The 19,004-nt window shown below is 40.3% G+C and overlaps 1 protein-coding gene across 4 annotated transcripts; it reads right to left on the reverse strand.

Annotated features, from left to right (window-relative positions):
- Positions 1-981: 981 nt before the first annotated feature.
- On the reverse strand, positions 982-13,881 carry NR2F2 (nuclear receptor subfamily 2 group F member 2). 4 transcript variants are annotated; one of them, XM_065559225.1, is made up of 4 exons: positions 13,701-13,881; positions 13,248-13,359; positions 5,399-5,926; positions 982-2,595 (listed from the first exon to the last, which is right to left on the reverse strand). In XM_065559225.1, the coding sequence occupies exons 2-4, from the start codon at positions 13,288-13,290 to the stop codon at positions 2,321-2,323; spliced, it is 846 nt and encodes a 281-aa protein (XP_065415297.1). In that variant the 5' UTR covers positions 13,291-13,359; positions 13,701-13,881; the 3' UTR covers positions 982-2,320. The 4 variants fall into 4 exon arrangements, with proteins under 4 accessions (XP_065415297.1, XP_005294916.1, XP_005294914.1 ...); XM_005294859.5 differs by lacking the exon at positions 13,701-13,881 and having other exon boundaries at positions 13,248-13,628; XM_005294857.5 differs by lacking the exons at positions 13,248-13,359; positions 13,701-13,881 and adding an exon at positions 7,429-8,882.
- Positions 13,882-19,004: the final 5,123 nt, after the last annotated feature.

Raw genomic sequence — 19,004 nt, forward strand, 5'->3', positions numbered from 1 at the left:
AAAGCATCTGCTATAGACCATAGGTGGGGGACGGGACACACACACACACGCACACACACACACAAAAGAAAGCAACCGCTTTCAAAATCAGAGCACCCTGCTTCGTGTCTTTCCTTCCTTCAAATTGTATTTGCGATGACAAGGGATAGGAAGTATTAAATACACAAATTGTGTATCCCATCCTGCAGCACTTACGCAGATAAAACTCCCACTGATCTGAATGGGACCTTTGCCGGCGCGAGTATTCCAATATAGGGCCCTGCAGATGTATGTGTGTAAGCAGAGGTACACATACATTCACGTATTCCAAATGTAAAATATGTTGACGACCTCTGGTCAAGCTTTCACTGGCCAATTTTTTTTAATCCACTTGCTATTAAATATACATTAAAAACAGTCTCCTCAGTCCTACAAGCTAAGTCACTCCATCTGAAGACCTCTCAATGACAACGATAGATGGCAGTTACAGAGTATTATAAAAAATCACACATGCTTAAAGAAAACTCATTGCAAACAACTGACCTGTATTTACAATACTGCTATTACCTTGCTCCAGTGATCTTGTGCGTGTATGTCAGAAATTTACAAAAGATTTTTCCTCCCATTCTGATCATAAAATAGATACTGATCTTCAGATTTCTAATACTTTTTCACAACAATACCTTTCCTATGCAGGCACTTAAGTGTGACAAAAATAAGGGCCTTCTCTAGAAAATCCATTTTTAATTAACAGGAGGATTAGATGAATGGGGGGGGGGGTAATGGTTTACCATTTCAATATAGTACTTCCTAAACCAAAGATAAACCATGAATTTAAGTCCCCCAACCCCACTCCCGAATTAAACAGGTAAATACACTACTATAAGTCTGCTACAAACTTATTGTGATAAGTAAACAAATCAATTGCCTATGGATTTATAGGACTACAAACTATAGAGAAGTAATGTGGTTTCTGAAAGACATTTATGACAGCCAAACAAGTTTCAGATATCAAATAATATTTTAATTTCTGAATACTTTCAATTTTCCTTGGAATATAACACACAAAGACTCGACCAAACAGTTCAGTTATTATAACTTTTACAGTATACAGAAATGTTGCACTTAAAAAAAAACCTTCAGTTTTTTTAAACACAAAACTGTAAACTCTAAGATACTGAATCAATCACGTTATCTATAAGTGCCAACAGTGTTATTTTGTCATGCTGATTTCAATGATATTTTTTTTAAAAAGGGAAAATATCAACAATTATTATAATACAAAGGGCTTGCAAATATACAAACAGATAGAGGAGTTTAATAACAATTCATGAAGAACTATGTGGAACCCAATCCAAATTACAAAAGTTCACTTTGTTTTTTTTTTTGTTTTTTTTTTTGTTTTTGTTTTTAGTTTTTTGTTTTTGTTTTTTTTAATCAAAACCATAATGTGTCTTGGACACAATTCATTCTACCTACAATAAATCCCCACAGTTCATTTTCTGTCTGAAAATATCAAAAACCTAGTTTTTGGGGTAGTTAAGTGACATGTGGTTCATTCGGGTCTATATAATTATAGCTCTCTCTCTCAGCTTCAAGCTAAATTTTGGGTCACCACCTCTAAGTGCGCTTCCATCATTGTGTTGTTGAGGGGTTTTTTCCTTTTCTTTTCCTTTCTTCCTATGATACTTTCGTGGACTCAGTTTTAATTCTTTCAGAACATATATTTTAAGGATACACATTTTTTTAAAGAAGCCAAGATTATATCAAAAATTATTATAGAACCACAGAATAAACTGGTTTGAAACCAGAAAAATACAAAAAAGAACAACTATAGGTACATAGACACATAGGACAATTAATAATTTGGAAAAAAAAGACTTACTTTTTTCCATTGCTAATTTTCTCCAAATTTCTTTTAAAAGCACTTTCAGCGAGATATTTTTCTTTAAAAAGTTTACCCCATAAAAGAAAAAAAAAAAGAAAAGAAAAAAGAAAAACCCACCCTAATGTATTTCCTTCCTTCTTTCTTTTTTTCTTTTACTTTTCTTTTCCCTTTATTTTTTAAACAAAAGAAATGATAAGTAGCAAGTTTTTTTCTCTTAATGACACGGGAGTTTTTAATGCATTCTGTAAAAGTTCATTTGAGAGTCTTTTTTTTTTTTAATTCACAGTCCATTATTTTTTTCCTGTCTTCTTTTAGCAAACTTGTAACATCCTTTTACATCCTTAGCAGAAGGAAATATAAGCAACCACCAGAACCCAAATGTCATTTGCTTTCCTTTCCCTCTCTTTCATCTCCCTTCTCAATATATATATTTTAATTTTTTTCTCCAATATTTTATTGAATGGACATATAAGGCCAGTTAAAACTGCTGCCAGACAGTAACATATCCCTGATTAGGGTTTCTATTGGGGTTTTACCTACCAAACGGACGAAAAACAATTGCTCTATGACAGAAGATGAGACAGTGCGCAGTGAGGGAAGACGTAGTAATAACTTCCCGAATCGCGTTGGTTGGTTGGGGTACTGGCTCCTAACATATTCTTCCAAAGCACACTGTGACTTCTCCTGTAAACTTTCAACATGGGCTACATCAGAGAGACCACAGGCATCTAGAAGAAAGTTAAAAAAAGAAAGAAAGAAAGAAAACAATCAGTTTAAAGAAGATTGTTTTAAAAAACTGGTAAAATTAGGCGTAGATAGTGGTTGATCATGTCGCTCTCAGAGCTAAGCATGTTTTTAGCAAAAAGTGAATATATATATATATATATTCCACCCTTCGGAAGGGTCTACTCTAGAATCAAACCCAGCTTCAAGATCTAAGGGTTTAATTGCACTACTGACCTAGGCGTTAATACTGAGATGCTGGGAAAGTGTCATTTTATTATTAATTATTATTATTATTATTTGCAAAGGTTGAAAAGCATGCGGGGGAGAAGCCACTATTTTTCCCACTCGGAAAATAATTGTGAAGAGTCTCATCATATGGCTAGAAGGAATAATAATAATAATAAATAATAATTATTAATAATTAATAATAAAACTGGCCCAGCAAAGAATAATGGCGCCCCGGTTCCAGCAATAGATTCTCCCCCAAAGAAGACAACGCGTTTTTCTTCAGTCTTTGAAACTGATTTAAGTGGCCCTTTAAAACTGATCTTGTCAGTTTAGCCTATTCAGAGGCAGCCATGCAAACTGTGATCTCTCTGTTCATTTGAGCTGTCTCTCCCCCCCTCCCCACTTCTTTTTCTTTTTCTCACTTTTTCTTTTTTTTTTCTTTTAAACCCAAATCCTCTACAAGACGAAAACTCCCTGATATGGTCTGGACATTTTTCTGATACGCTAAAATACAATCAGTTCCCTTTAAATCAGAGACGTCTGTACTGAAAGAGCACAGGTTGTGACCTGACCTCTCTGTGGCTTCTTAGGCTAACACATGCATATTCTGCGAGTCATTAGGACCCAGATTTTAAATAAAGAAAAAAAAAGGGGGGGGGGGAATAAAAAAGCAAACATCATATGCATCTATGTGTGTGTGTTTTACATCATTGAGCGTTATTGGGGCGCCTGAGAAGCTGCATGCATAACCTTATATTTGCATGTGTGTATTTCCACAAAATCAGATAACAGAAACCTTTATCTAGTTGGGAGGCAATTTGCATGCCAGGCCTCACATTTTGCAAATAGTAATAAATTTAACAGTTACGACAGTGTCGGACGATTGTTTTCTTGAAAGGCTAAAAAAGTGCTCTTTAGAAATCCAGGATTTGAAATAAACTCATCAGGGTTGTGTTGGGGAAGTGTGTGTGCTGGGGGGTGGGGGAAAATCCTAGATGAAAATTTGAGCGAGGGATAAAATGCATCCTTGAAAAATGACAGGGAAATAAAATAAGCATCCCACAAACAAACGGTAGATTCTGCTTTTCCTAGGGCTAGATGCTCCCTGTTAATTGATCACCTTAGGACTTTACCACGAGTAATTTGAAAAAAAAAAGTTTTACGTGTAAAGCAATAATATATAAAAGGAAGTTTAGGTCACGACCCAGAACCTGGACAAAGTCCAGAAAATGACTTGGTTCCCCAGACCCCCTTTAACACAACAAGGAATGGATTGTGAGTTCTCCTCCCCCCACTCCACATAAACTACATTTTTTTTCTGTTTCCTGATATCAGGCTTTAAAAAACTCCGATGAGTAATTATTTTACAAGTCCTGCTTCCATTCATATGTTTATCACGTGGCCACTTTCCCAAGCTTTCAAATTAGTTACAAAAGAAATCATTTAAGAAAACAAAACCACCTTAATCCAAAACTTCTAGAGGTCCAATACAGTGTGTCACCGGATGCCGCCTTAAAGTTAGCAGCCTCGACAAACGCAGTGCACAAATTAGAAAGCATATATTTAAATATATATATATACATATATATATATACATATATATAGCCTCCAGAGTTAAAATCAAGTCTATTACTCACACAGGTTAGACTACGGTGCAAGTTAATTAGATTTCACAATGCATTCAATTATTGTTTTATAACTCATATACTGTTTATATGCTGAAAAAGTTGGCACGTATTTTCTACTTTTAATTATCTAAGAAACACCTTACTGCTTTGATTATTTCCTTCCAGAGAGAGGCATAGCTGTGTAACCATCGAATTAAATTTTTAAGCCCCAGCTAAGAATCCTCTCCTGTTACTTTTCATATTATTACTATGTATGTACTGGAGAATTATCTTTTACAAACCGCTACTTACTTTGGACCCTACAACTCCTGCTGGGTCTAACTGCAAACTTTTCCCCTTAGATCAAATGATACAGAACTGCCCATTGCCACATTCTATTTAACTCAGGGACAGCTCTTTGGGAAATCTGATTTATTTTATTTTACGGGATAGAAACGAAGGTATTTTAAATTCAGCTTTGCATGCTCAACTTTTTTTTAATTCACTTTTTAATCTCGCAGGACTGCTTTTGTTGTTGTTGTTTCGCGGTTGCCCATAAAATGATCCTTCTTTTTTTAAAGTGGTTTCAGGGATGGGAAGACTTGCATTTAACAACATCAGACAGCTCGTGCTGCTGTTCGGATTGGTGTCGTTAAATGCCAGAGCTATACGGTTAAATCAAATATTTTCACTAGGGAAGGCTCACATGCCTTATTGGTGCTCAAAGGTTCCCCCCCCCCGCCCCCGATCATTGTTAAAACTATTTGAAGGCTCCCTGTAAGGGTGCTTATAGGCCAGGCCTTCCTTGGAGAAACACATCCCATTTTTCTAAAAGGACACATGTCGCAATGATTCTGGTGGGGTTTCCAGCGTCTTACACTTTGCCAGAGTGAACCGATTTCAAAGGGGCGGCTGGGGAGGGGAAGGGAAGGGATGGGAGGAGGGAAGAGTGCAAATAAATGCTGCCTACCTGAGGTGAAGAGGACTATGGCCTTTAAACAGCTATATTCTGCAGAGTCGACATGCAATGCTTTCAGTTTTTCTACTTGCTCTTGGAAGATTCGTATGTGGTCCATAAAGGCGACCACTCGGTCAGCAGACATCGGCGAAGCGTGGAGGCCAGCAGCGGCCAGGAGAGGAGCTACGTGGAGGGGCATGGAGCATTGGGCAGCGTTGAGCACAAATAACTCGCTCCAGGTCAGCCTGAGGAGGGCCACCTGGTCTGTGATCTGGAGGTCTGGGAAGAAGGGGATATTCCTGGCCCACTCCACCGCACTGAAGAGCATCCTGGCTGCCAGTTCACAAATGTTCTCGATGCCCATGATGTTGTTGGGTTGCATGCATTGACTGCCAAAGCGGGAGGTTGGGTAAGGTTCTGCTCGCAGAAGAAGGGAGATATATCCGGATAGGTAGGAATGGCAGTTGAGAGGGTCCCCATTTGTCAAGGCGAACTGACCATGAGTTGGCTGTGTGGGTGGCATTCTGCCCCTCTGGACGGCTGCAGTAAATAAAGAAGAAACTACAGCAATTAATACCTGAATTGCTACGATCCTTTTCCAATCAAGTTCTGCTTTGTGTGTGACCCTGGGTAAAGGCATCTTCGGGGGGACATGCATTTCCCGGACAGAGTTCAGCCTGGGTCTGGTTTAGGGCTCTGCAGTTCCTGATTAAAGCAGCAATCAAAGCTAAACAAGGCTCTGTACATGCCTCAAGGCTGCTGCTCTGAACTGCTTTAAGGACACTACGGATCCTCAGTTCCTAAACACACAAGAATTCACCCCCCCCTGCCCCCTCATATGTACCGAACGTCTGTGTGTATGTGTGTGTGTGTGTGTGTGTGGAGGGGGGGGATTCCTCTTCATTACAGCTGATATTGCTTATTGATTTAGGGCTGCAGGGCGGGGAGGGTGCAGACACCTTTCAAAACACAAAGTGCTCGTCCCAGACAGCATTTATTGACTATTCAACAATCCTTTAAAAAGGTAAAATCCCCCTGCAACAGAGACGGGTAGATACAGCCATGCGACGGGCGCGGGTTATTATTTAAAAGCACCTTCATCAGCTGCTCGTGGAAAGTGGGCCTTTCATTTTGTTCATAAATTTACATGGTGACAGCGAGAGAAAAGGAGAGGGAAAGGGAATAATAGCCAGAGATGGAGAAAGAAGGGAGAGTGGCTGAAATGTGCGCGGCTTCGATTTGTTATTTAGCAGATAACAAGGTTAGTGACTCTTGCAGACACACAAAGACAAGCCTGGCAGTCCAAAGCCCCCCTAACCCTTAACCTACATAGCAGCGTCCAGACACAGAACACGCCATTGCAAAACTGGAGGCTCAGATTTCTCGTCTAATTTTATATCACAAAGACTCGATTTGCACGGATCAAAACCCCCTCAGCTACTTCTTTCTTTCTTCCATCTCCTGTCCCTTTTACCACATTCTCGCTGTCTCTCCTGGGGGGTGGGGGAGAGCATTACAATACTAAAAGGACGGGTTTATTTTTAAAAAATCAGACTGAGAATCCATAGTGGAATGCAGAAGAACCCTGCAGTAATGCGAGTTACATTGCTACAGTAATTCGAACCTCCTGTGTAAGGGTGGGTGATGGGGGTAGGTATTCATCTATCTATCTATAAATTCACACACGCACGATTTGGGGGTAATGCTGAACATGCAGGAGGAAACATTAAAAAAGTAACCACGCCTCAGAATAATCATCTCCCTCCTTAAACAGCTGAACCTAAAATAGCCACTTCCAATGAACCTCCATCAGCCAAATCCCACACATCAATGAGGAGGGCAGGAGAAAGCAGGCAAGTCCCCCTCCCCTCAACATCTCTTTCTGAATTAAGGGAAAGTTTATCTCACTCGCTGTTTATTGTTGATTTGGCTTTTTTTTTTCCCTTAAAAAAAAAAACGGATTTGTTTGAAGGGGAGAAAAAGAAAACCAGAAAAGCAAAATGCAGTGACTGAAAATTGGAAAACAAATGAAATCCCAATACCTTCCCGTCTCATGCCAACTTTGAGGCATTTTTTGAGCCGGCAGTACTGACACTGATTGCGGTGGTGTTGGTCAATGGGACAGTTCCTGTTGGCACGACAAGTATAGCTCAGGTTCCGTCTGACACTCCGCTTGAAGAAACTCTTGCAACCCTCGCAGGTAAATTGGCCATAATGTTTGCCACTAGACTTGTCCCCACAAACCACACATTCAATGTGCTGCTGCTGCTGCTGCTTGTCTCCTCCTTGGCTCTGCTGGCTTGGCTGGTTGGTCTGGGCTGGAGTGCTGGGGGGCCCGCCTTGTCCCGGGGTTTGTGGTGTGTGAGGGGCCCCAGCTGGTGGTCCTTGCACTGGAGGGGCTTGAGCAGGTTGAGTTCCCTGAGCTCCGGGTACATCGTCCTGGGGGTCTCGCCACGCACCAACTACCATTGCCATATCTATTGGACACCGTTTCCAAACTTCCTGTTCCCCCTTTATTTTTAAAGTTTGTTTGCTTTGCTTTCAGATCAGCTTTGCAGCAGTTTCTCTCTCTCTTTTTTTTCCCCTTAAAAAAGGAGGAAAGGGGGGTTGGGGGGGACAGAAAAAATGCCAGCGAAGGCGGAGGACGAGGGGTGTTGGGGGGGGGGGCAGATTGCGAGTCGATTGTCTGGCTTAAAGACAGAAAAGTAAGGGGGTGGTAGGGGTAGGGGGGAGAGAGAGAGAGAGAGAGAGAGAGGAAAAAATCTCTTCAAAGATCTCCCTCTCTCTCTCTCTTAAAGCTGATCTGCTGCAGAGGAGTTGAAGGAGGAGAGGCGAGTGTCGGGGGGCCAGGTCCAGGGAAGCTCACCGTCAGCCATTCAGGAAAGCCATCAAAATAAGAATGGAGAGAAGGTTAAAGATTACACACAAGGCTTGCAAAGAAAAAAAAAAATTGCCCCACTAAAAAGACTTTTCTCGGCGCAGAAAGCGGAGGGGTTCGCTGTAGTTTTTTGAAGTCCAGGTTGTGGAAACATCAACCGAGATCGGCTTCGCTTTTTTCCCCCTCTTTCTTTCCGCTGCTTCTTCCTCTCTCTCTCTTTTTTTTCCTTTTCTTTATTTTGCTGCTGCTTCTCCTCCTGCTGCCGCCGCTGTTGCTGCTGCTGCTGCTCGCTGCCTTGTGCCGCGTCTCCTTCTTTGCAAGTGGGGCTCTTAGCGCAGTTGGTTCACACAACACATGGGGTGGAGGGGGGGGAGGGAGGGGGAAGGGGGAGGTGAAGGGAAAGAGTCAACTCTCCAGCTTAGAGCTCAGCCAGTGATAATGATAAAAGAGGAGAGCAGGAGGAGGAAGAGGAGGAGGGAAAGACGGATCACAACCTAGAACACAGCATCATTCTTCATGCAAAAAAAAAAAAAAAAAAAGCAAGACGAGAAGAGACACGGGAGGGACAATCAACCCCCCCCCCTCCACGACCACCAAAAAAAAAAAAAAGACAAAAAAAAAAAGCAAAAGAAAAAGAACTGAGAATCAAAGTGATCAAATATGCTAAGAAGGGGGGTTAGGAAGTGAATGCGATTTATAGGAGCGGGGCTGGCAGAGTGGTGAGTGCTTTCTCTGCGATCAGCTCACTGAGCTCTCTATATAGTGAACTTTGACACGACTGCTGCAACTTAGCACACGTTACCATGGCGACCGCTCGCCTTATAAGGCAACAGACTGTGTTTGACTGGTCAAAAGCTCCCGGACCTCCCCTCGCCTCTCATTGGACCGCTCAGCCTTGTGCTGGCTGGCATGGCTGCCAAAGCAGGCTGCCCGGTCCTAAAGGGAGAACGGTTCTCGGACAGCTTAGAACGGAGGTGGGGGATGATTTTTTTTTTAAAATATGATCGTTATTATTATATCTTTGCACTTTCCCTTTGCCTGAGTTGCAGGATCTTTCAAAAGAATGGGGGAAAATAAGGCTGGAGACCCAGATAAATATCCATGGCAAAGTGAGACTGAAATAGGCTTTGTAGATCTCAGACTTTATTAACTCTTTGATCAGGCACGAGAAAAAAAAATCTGATCTTATCATCACCTGTAAGCCAGAGAGTTACATTACATGTTCCTGTCCCCTATTGTGGTGATAATGTCATAAAATAAATTCCTAATGGATTTTTTTCGGGGGGCGGGGGGGAGGGTAAAAAAAACAACTTCTGGGTTAAATAAGGTGATCGGATGCAATTCTTATAAATCAAAAATTAGGGAAGGAGTGCTTTCAGAATTGATATTCTTCACTGACTACCTTCTCCTTTTTAGGGTTAAAGTTTCGCAGGTATGTAGATTTAACTTTTTAATTGCTCAATCCGCGAAGAGGATGCTGACAAAAAGATAACTGTGTCATTCAGATGCTGTAGTTAAAAGACATTATCATGAACCTTATTCAACATCATTAAAAAAACCCTCTAAAATGGAGTTAGCTGTAAACTATAATTTCAGTATATGCAACCCTAGCTAATTGTTGTGAATGATTATTTGCAAAGGTAGAGATACCTGTATTCATACCATACACATTAGTGAAATGTCTGTGTGTATGCTACATATATATTAGATATACATCTATCAATGTATATAGACAGAGACATCAGTGAATATGGTACTTGATCACAGAATAGTTGAGTATAGACTTCATTGTTTCTTGACTGCGCTGGCATTTCAAGAACCATTCTTTTCATCAAACACCCAAACATAAATTGGAAATAATTAGCATACAAATACACACCACACATGTCTGAATATCTATATATGTGAACACATACCCACACATTTATTCTGAGTTGCACAGTGTTTACAGCAGTAGCAATGATTTAATCAAGTACAGCATATCTTACATTCATTGAGTATGTTGGAAAAATTCAGTGCTGTTTTCCAGAATATGAATTTCTTTTCTTTGATCAGAAACCTAGGCGGGTTGGTCATAACGCAATGCATTTCTAGCTATTCAACTTTATTCTTTTTGTTTTAGGCTAAGCAGAAATTCACGGATAACATACAGGGATGCGGTAGCATTGTGACTCGGTAGCACAATCCCTGTACTATATATGGAGCAACTCTAAATAGGTAACCGATCTAAGTACACAGGGACAATTGTTTATATCCTATTGAACCTGGGTACTAAACACCATAACGGAGATAGTTAGTTTATTTCCCATTGAATAGCTGCAGCAAGCACCAGAACAGACAAACGCATGGATAGCTAGAAATTAATTTTAAAATACATAGATAAATGGACAGGCAGACAGTTACTTCTATATAAATATACACATACATATATTCACAAGTCTGAGATAGGGACTTATACACATATAGTCAAACTAAGTAGAAACATGGGGACCCAGATGCATACAAACTATATACAGGATTCATTGCTGCAGCTTTCCCCCTTTTTCATGTTGCCACATGCACACCCCTTCTGCCGCAGAAATAATATATGTCTCTAAAGCCGCAGGTGCTGAGATGATTGGAAAGTTGTAAAAAGCACCTAGATTTGACACTGTCCTGTTTATAAACCTGGAATATAATAAGATTCCACCAACAAAGATGCGCGCCTGGTCAATTTCAAAGGCAGGCTGTAGAATTCCAATTGATCATGATGTAGCAATATAAACCCTTAACTTAAATAGTGATCGAGGGGGAGATAGAAAGAAAGGGGTTGGGGGAAGGGACCTTTTACGGTTAAAATGTGGAGAGCTGCCTTATGATTTCCAAATAACTCAGACATTAGGGGTCACACATTTTAGTTGAGAATATAAAACATAGTTGTTGACTGTAGTTTATGTGGCATGTCTTGGAAAAGGTTTCCTCTCTCAAATCTTATAAAGTGTACAGGGATAATTCATCATCTAAAAACATGAACATCTTAACAAATGCAGAAAGAGCGTTTATTTTTTTAACAGCGTCCACATAATGAATAGTTTGAATATGTGATCTACCTATATATTCTTAACAGCTCCAGTATATTCGGATTACTCAAACCATAATGAAGAATGCCCCAGCTTAACTATTTGCTCTTCGAGGGATACAACAATACAACTGTCTATTAGGTGGTTTCCTATTTATTTGAAAACACCCCTGCGATATAGGCTGATGTAGAATAGATGAATATAATGATGAACTACAGCTAATTTTGCTGAATAATATTTGAAAAATGAGCGTATCGCTGATAGATGAAGATTCTAAAATGTCCTTATGGGAGCTGAGTCACAACAGAACAGTCATATTTTGAAAGTAGGATTGTATTATTATTATTGATTATTATTATTATTATTTATTATTATTATTTACAAAAAGAATAAATCCCTCCTGCCATTTTACTGCAGATGTAAATGTATTTTAATGAGCGGGGGGGCGGAAAGCTTTATTTTATTAAAATAAAGTTTGGGATAGCGTCCGTGTAAATCTTTAGGAAAGAGGGGGAGATCTGTTTTTCTGGCAGAAACTTGCCTAATAGTCCTCTAATTCTGTATAGATTAAATCGCAATAGGAATACAGCATCGAACAAATACCGAGTTTCACTCTGAACTCAGTGGAAAGCAGTTACGTCTAACAGAATGCAATGAATTCCTCTTCTCCCTGAATGTAGTATGTGTGTGTTTTTCTCTTCCACCACACTGAAGTTCCATGAATAGGGAAAGTGGCTCCTATTGTGTGACTCTGAACTTCCAAGTCAATGCAATTTTTAACCACTGGCTTGTGGTACTTTGAAAATCACCAGGAGCTGTCAGAGTTGGGTCCTCTGAAAAATTTACAGTGCTAAATCAGAGCATATGCTGTGAGAGAGGGAAAAAATTGCTTAAGATTGGAGCAAGTACAGTATCTGTCTGCCCCCTAGTGTAAGTCTCTTATCTGCCTAAAATTCAACTTTAAAAGAAAAGGATCTCTTAAAGGGAAACGACTTTTGGCTCACGTATGCATACGAGAATGAAACTTCTGTGCATTTTAATCTGATTAATTCCTAAGGATTTAAAATTAATTGGCTTGGACACTCCTAGACGGACAGTTAGATTTCTGCATCAGGGTTTCTCCAAGCCCTGTGTTGAATAGGTATTTTTAAGCGGAGGGGGGGGGGAGGACGGGACTGGTTTGTGATTTTTTTTTTAAATGAGAAGCCATGCCTCTCATGCTTTTGTCAGAATAGAGCAGTTTTGCTGCTTAAAGTCAGATCTGCACCTTTTGCAATAAAGAAGGATAAATCTTTGCCTTAAAGCTGCAGACCAGCTGCCAACCGCACCTTCCGAGGGTGAGTATATATTCCTGCTTCTTACCATTGTACTTGCTTAAACAGAAATTGTTCCTGGTGGGAGAAAGATGGGTTCTCAGCGCTACACATTCAACCTTTCTCAAAATAATAATAATAGTAATAATAATAATTAATAAAAATGCTGCCAACTTCCCACGATTACAAAATTCCGTGCAGAATCCCTAGCACTAAAGTAGGAGACTTGGTTCCCCTGCATCCTTAATAATCAGTTACTATAACAAAGTAGAATTAGTCGGTTACTATAACAAAGTCCCCTTTCAGAAGGGCTATTCGTTCTTCACTCTTGTTTGAAATGACTTTGATGCACGTTTGTATATTAGCTTTTGAATCTGATTTGGGTCGTTTTGTTTATTTTTACTAAAGGACGTGATAACTGATGGTGCTGTAATTGCAGACACTGGGTCTCTTCCCTCTCCTCCCCCCACCCCTTCGAGCAACCCACGTAACCTTAGAAACGATAGTTTAATACGTAAGTTATCTAACAATTGTTTTTTAAAGAGACACACAAGATCACAACACATTAAAAAAAAGAGTGAAAAAGAAGAAGAAACTATAAGTAAACATACCAAAACCATATTTGCCTTGTTCAAGGTCCCAAATCGCTTGCATCTTCTTTTTCTACCTCTCCTTTAGTTTGGCAGGTGAAACAAACAACCAAAAAAACCGCTGTTTGCCCCCCTGAAAAGATGAGCGTTGGGTAATTAAAGAGAATCGCCTTCTTGGTGTTTATCTAAGCGATTGTGCAAACTGATAAAAAAAAGTAAATAAATAAATAAAAGAAAAAGAGGCTACAACCTTCGGGGGGTAGGGGGGAGAGAAAGAAGCGAGTTGAAGGGAATAGATCTCCCCCAGCCTAAAGGGAAGTGCTTTCCGTGTGTTATTAGCGTTCAGCCTTGGGGGGGAAAAAACAACAACTGAACACTCACTCTAACTTTGCACAGACAGGGTTTGAGGGAGAGCTTTGTACATAGCTGCTTAGGAATGTGCGCCTCGCCTTTAAGAAGAAAAAAAAAACCCACCCAAACCCAAGGTAGGAGATGTCTTTGAGTGATCCTTGTCTCTCATCTCATTCCTTAGAAGGAAGAGCGTCTTGCTACACCTTGTTTGGAGCTGAAAAGACCCGAGACTTAAAAACCAAACCAAAACAAAGGGGGAAAAAAAAACCCCCAAACCCACAGTCCCCCTCGTCCAGCCGGAAACAATATAGATAAATAAGAGTGAAATCTCCTAACTTAGTGAGTGTTGTGGTCGGATGTGTGCACCCGATTTCAAACCCGCCAAGAGAAAAACCGCAAACAACTGCAGGCGAGCGAGCAACACATGCACAGAAAGGGGATTGGGGCGGGGGGAGGACGAAGAGATAGTGTCCTGTTTAGGGTCGGTAGGGAACGCAAGCACATGCTAAAGCAAGCTGGAAAAGAGTCGGAGCTAACCGGGAATCTCTCTCTCTCTCTGCCCCTGAGATCCCAGCTAGAAGGAGTTACTCCACAATTTTTTTTTTCATTTTAAAATAAATAAGTCCATCCATAAAACCCGCTGGAATGATCATCGCTGTGCTAATTAAACCCCTTAGGAAGACATTTCCCCAGCCCGTCACAAACAGGGCAACTTTAGAAATGCAAAGCGCGGCTTGGGGGGTTTAATTTGTTAATTTTTTAAAATTTAAGGATCCTGTTGCGAACCTGCTATTACGCCCATCCCCGACCCACTAAAACAGTCCTTCCTCCTTTCCTAATGAACGAGACGCTAGCGCAGGGAGAGTTTGGGACAATTTGGAATACATTATGCTGCGATTGGCAGTCTGGTACAGTTTTAAACTTAATGGATTCCTGCTTCTTCCTTTTTGTTTTAAGAAAAGAATGAGGGGGGAGGGGGAGTAGAGGGGGAGGGGCACACCCGGACCTTTTATTTTAGGAAGCTGTTATGGTAAGAAGTGTGTCAAACTTGACAAATGGAACAAACATTCTTCCACTCTTACTTGTCTTTGCCTTAAAACAGGAATTAAGTTAACCACAGTTCTGAATGTTAATTGCATGTTTACTGAGCTAATGAAAATTACAAATGGGTTTTAGCACCTCAAACAATGATGAAAAAATGATGAAGGCAACCATCATCACAGCCTGGGGGGAGGGGGGGGAGGGGGAAGGGAGCGGGAAGGAATAAACGCACAATATTGACCAGAAGGGTAAATCTTTTAACTGATCATTAATACCCTAACTCTGGTCTACACAAGTTTCCACTCCTGTTAAGTCTGACCAGTACATGGGAGATGGAGACACAGCCCAGTTGAATGAATTTTTATTATTGCCATAGGGACATTCAGATTGCCCCCCCATGCTGTCCTCCCTCCTCCGCAAAATAAACCCCTTACGGGTGAGAATTCCTAAGGTGTGCTGACAAGCATATGATACATAGTAAAGTAATTTCCTCTCTTAGCCCACGCCTCCCCCTCCCCACACACTATCTTCCCCAAATGTTCCTTTTCTATCAATCCCAAAGGCTGGGAGGGAGAGGGGCAGAGGAAGGGAGAATTAACCCTCCCCCCCGGTTTATCCTTGCAATCCAAGGAGGAAAGGATGACCTAATAATTCAGTTTTATGATAACAATTTTCATGCTTGAAAACAAACGGCCCAATGAAACCTAAAGGAAACAAGGAAGAGAGAGATAGATTGTGGACTATACCTTTAAGGATTCTCCCCCCCACCCCAAGGTGCTGTATGGAGGGGATTTAATTAAATCGGCTAAAGATGTTTTAAATCTAAAATAAAAAATATTTCCAGGGAGACGTTTTCCCTCTGGTGTGCAGCTCAGCGTTTGAAAACTTTGGCCCAAGTTGTAGTGATAGCCGCAACTCTGCTCTCCAGGGGTCAGAGGTGAGGGCTATTTTAACCCTAAAAGCCTGCGAATGACCAAGGTTGAAACTAGGCTTGCAATACTAATAGCCATAATTACCTCCACCCATTCCAGGGGCATTCCTGCAGAAGAAATGTTAGACGCTGGGTAAGAATATCTTGGGGTTGATCATTTTTTTTTAAATAACAGCAATATCAAGGAATTTCTCAAAGTGCTCCATTTGCTTGTGGGATTGGAGCCTTCTTTTTTTTTTTTTTTTGCAAGCATTCCCAAGGCGCTAGGTCTTTGTCTTAGAAGGAATGGAGTGTCTGAATGGTGTGAAAGGGACAGAGAGGGTCGCTTCAAATCGATTTTACTTGTCCTCTCTGTCTTTTCGGATCAACGCCCTTCAATGGACACATAGGTGCTCTTTCAACCAAAAACTTGTGCAACATTTTCTGCCTGTATTGGTGCTAAATACAATAAATGCTGGGCAGATTTTTTTCCTTCTTTCCAAAGCAGAAAGCACCCTAATTAAATTGTTTTATATGGACAGTCAAGACAGACCAATTAAGTATGCATTAGTATAAAGATATATTCTGGAGATAATCGCTCTATACAAGATGTGTAAAGTTTCTCCGGCAGAGAGGGTGTAACACCTTTTGATATGGATCCCCCCTCTCACCCCCAGTCGTCTCCTTTACCCGAATAAGGCACTGGATAAATTAGTTAAAAGCCATTAGGTAAAGTGGTTTATAAACAAAGTTAACAGGTGGATGTACTCGTTTGTACATATTTAATTGTAGAATATTTAATTCAATTAAGAATATTTAATTGTAGTACACATACGTAATATACAGCTATATAGTCATGTTATATATATTATATATATAACATGAATATATAACTCTATATTATATATGTGCAGTATGTGTACTACAATTATATATATATATATATAAATGCAGGTAATATTCAGCTAATATAGAGACAGATGACTAAATACACACATATAATAAAATATATAGCTGTGCATAAAATATGGATCATATAAACACACATGCTAAATATAATACATGAATACATATATATAATTATGTATTCATGTATTATATTTTATACACACGTGCATACACATACACCTATCTATACACCAGTATAAACACTGACACATATTACATACTGATTTAATCATTTACAATAGAAAATATTTCACATTCCAGGCACGGGCTTTCCCTGGGAAGAAATAAGAGATCAGAAGAAGCACTCATGAACTCCTCTTTCTGGCCATTTTAGTACCTTAAAGCTCTCTAACGTGGATAGTTATAGAAAATGGGGTTTAAGATCTAGTCCGTTGTTAATTGTTTTAAAGGCAGTTTCCATATTCCAGCCCTCACTCATTTTAACCTATTAAAGGGGGTTGGGGGGACATAGCCTCAGATTGCTAGGAGAAGAAGCGTATTGGATGGATGTGAAGTTCTTGAGGCACCTTGTATTCCCAGGCACTTCCGAACAAACACGCTGAGCATGACTTTGCTAGAGAGTGAAACCCTTACAGCAAGAGATCCTGATTCCTGCACAAGTGGGACTGAGGAAACAGACCCCCTCACCTACGTTCCCCCTCACTCGACATTGCATTGTAAAGCGAGGAGAGAGAAAAAAGAGGGGGTACAGAATGGCAGATGGAGTGTGTCTGGTGGCTTGCTCGAGATTCATTTTACAGCTGCACGTTGAAAGGGTTTAGAACATCACAGGGAGATAGGAGATATGGTGATGCGTAGGTAGTTTAATGTCAAAGTAAACCGGTTGAGAACAGACAATTTAAAACCCTGTATTTCTCTCTTTACTGGGTACATTCGAGGACAAATCATAACATACTGTAGGAGAGGCAAAGACCTCATCTAAAGGAGCTCTCAGCAAGTCTCCTCCCGGACAAAAGTCCACCTCCTGTTGGGCTGGGTATTGATCAGGAGAGGAGCTGAAGATGTCACCACACTAAATATTTACTGATCACACACAAATAGCCGGGACTTGAACGATTTTCTCCTGTGAGGAGAGTAGAGAGAGAAGGGTAAATCATTTTATTAGTGTGTATAAAGCAAAGAGCACACTCTGGCTTGGAGTGTTTTAAGATGTGTCTTCAGCTGGATGAAAGGAGTTAGGGAAATCGATATCAAGTGATTAGGCGACCCAGTAGTGTCAAAGAGAGAGGCTGTGAATTTCATGGATTTGGTTATACCGGGATGGGGAAAAGAGAAAAAAAAATCGGGAGATTAAAGGGAGGAATCCATTGTAGCAGAACCAATGAAAAAATAATACCTAATCAGCCCGAAGAAGGTAAGAAGAAGAATAAAGACCCAGATTTCTAAAATGATGCCATCAGCTAGGCAGTGGAATCAGGAACACCCATGAAACAGACGAATAGGAGGAGAAAAGAAATTCTATAAGGAAAATACAATTAGGAGAAGGACATAAAAGTTTTCCCCACCCACATGTAAAGCAATGACTAAAACACTGAGAAAATGGTGACAAAAGACATACAGCGAGAATAAAAAGGAGAGGGCTGGAGTAAATGATGGTCAGATTTTGAGATCAAGTTGAAGGGACTTCAGTTCTCTATCTCCACCAGGCAGGAATGTCTGTAATAACAGCAGCTACAGGAAATTCATCTCTGTTGTGAGATTTTAAATCAAGTTTGTTTCCACCCCCTAAAATAAACGTGGTGAATAAAATAGATTTTAGTGTTTAACCACATCGTGTTATGCTGTAATAACAGCTCTTCTAGTATATAATCTACAGATTACTGCTTTTCTAAGGTAACCACAAATGGCATCAAAAGCAGTACTTCTGAAAAATGACAACATGATTAAACTCCGCTCTACACGTCGTATTTTAATTTGGATGGGGATTTTAATGCAGGATCTTCAATTTCAGCAGTTTTTAAAGGACTATTCAATTCTGTCTCAGGTATAAGTATCAATTTATGCGTGGTGGTAGGTTATATACAACTCTGCTTCAGACAGACATGGTAAACAGCAAAGTATACAAAGCTAGAAATCGACAATGTCTCTGCCAATCAACCTTAAGGTGGACTATTTAAAGAGCCCGGTGAATTTTTGCACAGAATAAATGGTATTTTCGCGATATTAAAGGAACTAGCTGCAGCGTCTATCGTTTCTTTGGGGGGAAAACCCAAATAGGGTGTCACTGAATAGAACTAAGTCAATACGACCGAGGGAAAGTTTTAGAAGCCGCTCGAATGATGCTATTTTCTGAGAAGGATGAAGGGATCTTGAACTAGGAATCTAAGAGCAGGACTGATGGGAAAATGGCTTTTCACTTCTCCAAGTGCTAATTTTGCAAGCACTGAAGTTAGACACAGCTACAAATAGGCAACTGGTTACTAACATCTAAGAAGTGGCCGAGAATATGGCTTTTCATTCCTTTGTATGCCCTTAAACGAAACGCTATTTTCGCCCTAAATAAATGA

Source organism: Chrysemys picta, chromosome 10, assembly GCF_011386835.1.
Source record: "Chrysemys picta bellii isolate R12L10 chromosome 10, ASM1138683v2, whole genome shotgun sequence".
Classification (NCBI taxonomy): domain Eukaryota; kingdom Metazoa; phylum Chordata; order Testudines; family Emydidae; genus Chrysemys; species Chrysemys picta.